The following is a 4,329-nucleotide window of genomic DNA, read 5'->3' on the forward strand; positions in this document are numbered from 1 at the left end:
CTAATCTATGAATATCAAGCGAGGCGAATTCTGCAATCAAGTCAAAGGGTATATTGTCTGTCACTTGCAGCACTCAGGATTCCCTCTCCGTCTACGATGTGCGCGCCGTTCTTCCCGCCTTCGTTGTCCACCAGGTCCGTACAACTCATTTTTTTTCTTTCTCCGTTGCGCTCCTAGAGTCGCTTCACCTCTTCATCTATTTGGGATTTATCGCTGCACTGTTTTTAGGGTTTAACATTGTTTTTTAAGGAAAAAAAGGATTACTCCATATGTAAATTCATAGTGCTAATGCAGCCCCTTCATCTACAGGAGGGAATTAATTCTCGGCTTATGCCTCTTCCGTCATTATGATGATGGATTGCACTTGTTTACTTATTTTTGAAATATGCTGATTTAGTGATTCGTGAATTTTGGTGTTTTCTTTCTTCTGCCGTTTATTTGGGTATTAAAACCGATTGGATTGTCTTTTCCTCCTGTAATTTGAATTTTGTTTTATTGGGGCTATTTCTGATAACTGTATAGTCATTCGCTGCTTATAATTTCTTTGTCGGTTCAGTTAACGAATGCGGTACATCGTATACTGCGGTGAGATCATTTGAAAGTGACAATGGGGAGGATAGCAAATGAAGTTATTATTCTGTTTGATAGCAACCGGCAATTGATTATAAACGTTTGCTACCTCAAGCTATTCAAGATAAGCTTCCAGGGCATGTTTCTTGATGATGTAGACTTTAAATGGTTGTCACCTTGTGTTGTTTTTTGTGTAGTGGATTTCACTTGTGTTTTCTATGCATTTATTTCATGATTTAGATTTTTTGATTGCTTAAAACAGTTGAGATTTGGTTTTTGTGCTGATCTGTCTCCCCTCCATCCCTTTCCCTAAAGGGGAGGGAGAGTGGAGAGGGGAAGGGGTTGTTCATTACAAATTCTGCGATAATTTCTCTTGCAATTGTGTTGCTAATGTATTAATCTGAAGGGATCCAATGTATACTTTTGGCATTTACATTCTCTTATGATTTTGGCAAGTGCAGGATGTCATAGCTGCAGGTTATACTGAATCTGCATGCCCAATCTGAATGTGAACATTGTACATCTTGGGGGAGTGGTGGGGAGCTAAGGTATAGGTGCACCCTGCTTTTCAATTTGGACAAGTTTTTCTCTGAGCAATTACAAATTAAAAGTAGCTCTTTTGTCATTGCACTTGGCCTGAGCACTCACAGTGAGGTTTCAGAATCTTCATTTTTTATGGACTGCAATAGAGAAGAAGCCGTAAGGGCCAAGAATGTCGCAGAAAAAAAGATGGAAAGCAAAGATTTCACTGGGGCCCGTAAAATTGCTATTAAGGCTCAACAACTGTTTCCTGATCTGGAGAATATGGCTCAGATGCTTATTGTTTGTGATGTTCATTGCTCTGCCGAGAAGAAATTTTTTAATGAAAAGGACTGGTATGGAATTCTTCAAGTAGAGCAGACAGCTGATGAGGCAATGATAAGGAAGCAATACAGGAAGTTTGCTCTCCTACTTCATCCTGATAAAAACAAGTTTGCTGGTGCTGAAGCTGCATTTAAGCTGATAGGGGAAGCTCAGGCTGTGCTTTTGGACAGACAGAAACGTGCTGCTCATGACAGAAACAGAACTTCATATTGTCCAACACGGAATATTTTTGTGAATGTTGATACTGGGGCGCAAAACCATATTAGGACCAATTTCACAAACTTGAATCCTCAGCAGCATCAGTCTAGGCAGTCATCAACTCAGCAGGGGTTTAATGATGGCTCCTCTACATTTTGGACTGTTTGCCCATTTTGTTCTATTAGATTTCAGTATTACTTAGAAGTTCTAAATAGATCTTTGCGTTGTCAAAGTTGCAACAGGCCCTTTGTTGCATATGACATTAGTGTGCAAGGTACAGTTCCACCAACTTATTCAAGTTCGCAATCTTTTGTGCAGCCAAAAGATGGTCTGAATCATCACTCATTTAAGGTGGATGTTGGATCTCAAGGTAATTCACGTGGTAAAAATGTCAATATGAAACCTTTTGATAAGAAAGTCCCCACTTCCCATGCCTCTAGAAAGCTTAATGGAAAGCGACGGAGGGAGCAGGTAGTGGAAGTTAGCGAAAGTTCTGATTCTATACACAGCTCTGATTGTGAAAGTGATATGGCCTCTGATGATATCATATCTGAAGAGGATGGTATTACTAGTAAACAAAACAATGCCACTACTAGAGAAGAGAATCCTCGTAGATCTGCACGGAACAAGCAGCAGGTTTCCTACAAGGAAAATGTGAGTGATGATGACAATGACAGCATAAACTTATTGAAAAGGGAGAACGGTTTGGCTGATGATCTAGAATATCATAAGAAAGAGTTAAAGCAGAAGCAGAAGCATGGTCTTTATCCTGAAGACATATCACTGAATAAAAAGGAGGAAACTAAGGAGGAATCGGGAAAAGCAGTGGGAGGTTCAAAGCTGGCTGCTGAAGATAGTGAGCATTGTATACCAGGTTCAGCCTGCAATGTAACAGAGCAGCCTAATATTATAGTCTGTCCTGATGCAGAGTTTAATGACTTTGACAAGGACAAGACAAAAAATTGTTTTGCGGCTGGGCAGGTTTGGGCTGTTTATGATACAAATGATGGCATGCCTAGATTCTATGCTCTAATTAAAAAAGTTTTCTCCTCTGGGTTTAAGCTGCGAATAACATGGTTTGAACCAGAGCCGAGTGAAGAGGGTGAAATTAATTGGGTAAACAAGCAATTGCCAGTTGCTTGTGGAAACTACGGGCTTAGGCACTCTGAAACAACAGAAGACCATCCCATGTTCTCTCATCAAGTTCTATGTGAAAAAATTAGGAGTAACACTTTTAAAGTTTATCCTAGAAAGGGTGAAACCTGGGCTCTCTTTAAAAATTGGGACATCAAATGGTACATGGACGTGGAATCTCATCAGAATTATGAATTTGAGTTTGTTGAAATCTTGACTGACTATGTTGAAGGTGAGGGTGTATTTATTGCATACTTGGCTAAATTGAAGGGCTTTGTGAGTCTCTTCTCTAGAGTTATGAAAGGAGGCGCCTACCCAATTAAAATTCCATCAGCACAGTTATTCAGATTCTCTCACAGGGTTCCATCTTTTAAAATGACTGGTCAGGAAAGAGCAGGTGTTCCTGTAGGATCTTGGGAACTTGATCCTGCGTCTTTGCCCTTGAATATTGAAGAAGTTGCTGTTCCCAATGATTTGGAGGTGAAGGTTGGTCATTCCCCATCAAGTGGTGTGAGTAGAAGATCTTCAGATAGATTGAAGCCCATGATGGCACCGGATGGAAATTTATCCGCTTTCCAGGCTAATTTTGGAACAAGGAATTTGGCAAAGAATGGTTCAGTTAACTATGTCGAAGATTGTACTGCTCCTTCGTCTTCAACCCCAGATGCTATGGAAATTCCAGATCCTCAGTTCTACAATTTTGACGAAGGGAAGTCCCCAGAGAAGTTTCAGGTTGGTCAGATTTGGGCATTCTATAGTGATGAGGATGGCCTGCCAAGGTACTATGGTCAGATTATAGAAATCAGAACAAGGCCGGGTCTTGAATTGCATATTATGTGGCTTGCTTCCTGCTGGCTACCAGAGAATACTATTAGATGGGAAGACAAAGACATGCTTATCTCTTGTGGCAGGTTTAAAAGTAGAAGTGGGAATTCAAATGTTTATACTAACACCCTCTCCCTTTCGCATGAGGTACGCGTCAATTTTGACAGAAGGAGCAATGAATATTCTGTCTTTCCTAGGAAAGGTGAAATTTGGGCTTTATACAGGAAATGGACACCTAAAATCAAATGCTCCGATCTGGTAAACTGGGAGTATGACATAGTGGAAATTATTGAAGAAAATGCCTCCTGGATTGAAGTTTTAGTCTTGGAGATTGTTAGTGGATATAATTCAGTGTTCAAGGCCAAAACATTTGAAGGATCAGCCATCACCATGAGAGTACCCCAGGCACAGTTGCTCAGGTTCTCCCACCAAATCCCAGAATTCAAACTAACAGAGGAGCATGGCAATCTGAAAGGCTTCTGGGAGCTTGATCCAGGGGCTGTACCGGTCCACTTTTGGACTTCCCAGTAGATTGATTGACTGATTTACTGTGGGCAGCGAGCAAAATCTCAAACCTCATGGTATGCCTGGATCCAACAACTTTTTGTAATTAGACAGGTTAATAAAATATATTTGTCTATTCGGTGGTAGCCCCTGTATAATCTGTATTTAATTTGATCTGGCAACACTTGAAATGTTATCATTTTGCTGTTACTCTAACTGCTTTGTTTAAGGAAA

General features: G+C 40.4%; 1 protein-coding gene across 2 annotated transcripts; it reads left to right on the plus strand.

Moving 5' to 3' along the window:
* On the plus strand, positions 1 to 4,329 carry LOC129293312 (uncharacterized). 2 transcript variants are annotated; one of them, XM_054931206.1, is made up of 3 exons: positions 1 to 134; positions 1,032 to 1,118; positions 1,221 to 4,329. In XM_054931206.1, the coding sequence occupies exon 3, from the start codon at positions 1,246 to 1,248 to the stop codon at positions 4,120 to 4,122; it is 2,877 nt and encodes a 958-aa protein (XP_054787181.1). In that variant the 5' UTR covers positions 1 to 134; positions 1,032 to 1,118; positions 1,221 to 1,245; the 3' UTR covers positions 4,123 to 4,329. The 2 variants fall into 2 exon arrangements, with proteins under 2 accessions (XP_054787181.1, XP_054787182.1); XM_054931207.1 differs by having other exon boundaries at positions 1,232 to 4,329.

This window comes from Prosopis cineraria, unplaced genomic scaffold (assembly GCF_029017545.1).
Source record: "Prosopis cineraria cultivar Desert tree isolate PC_DT_omini unplaced genomic scaffold, ASM2901754v1 PC14, whole genome shotgun sequence".
Lineage (NCBI taxonomy): Eukaryota > Viridiplantae > Streptophyta > Magnoliopsida > Fabales > Fabaceae > Prosopis > Prosopis cineraria.

What these genes read in the sequence shown, in the direction of transcription:
- LOC129293312 (XM_054931206.1), top strand. Translation starts at nt 1,246, where the DNA reads ATGGACTGCAATAGAGAAGAAGCCGTAAGGGCCAAGAATGTCGCAGAA.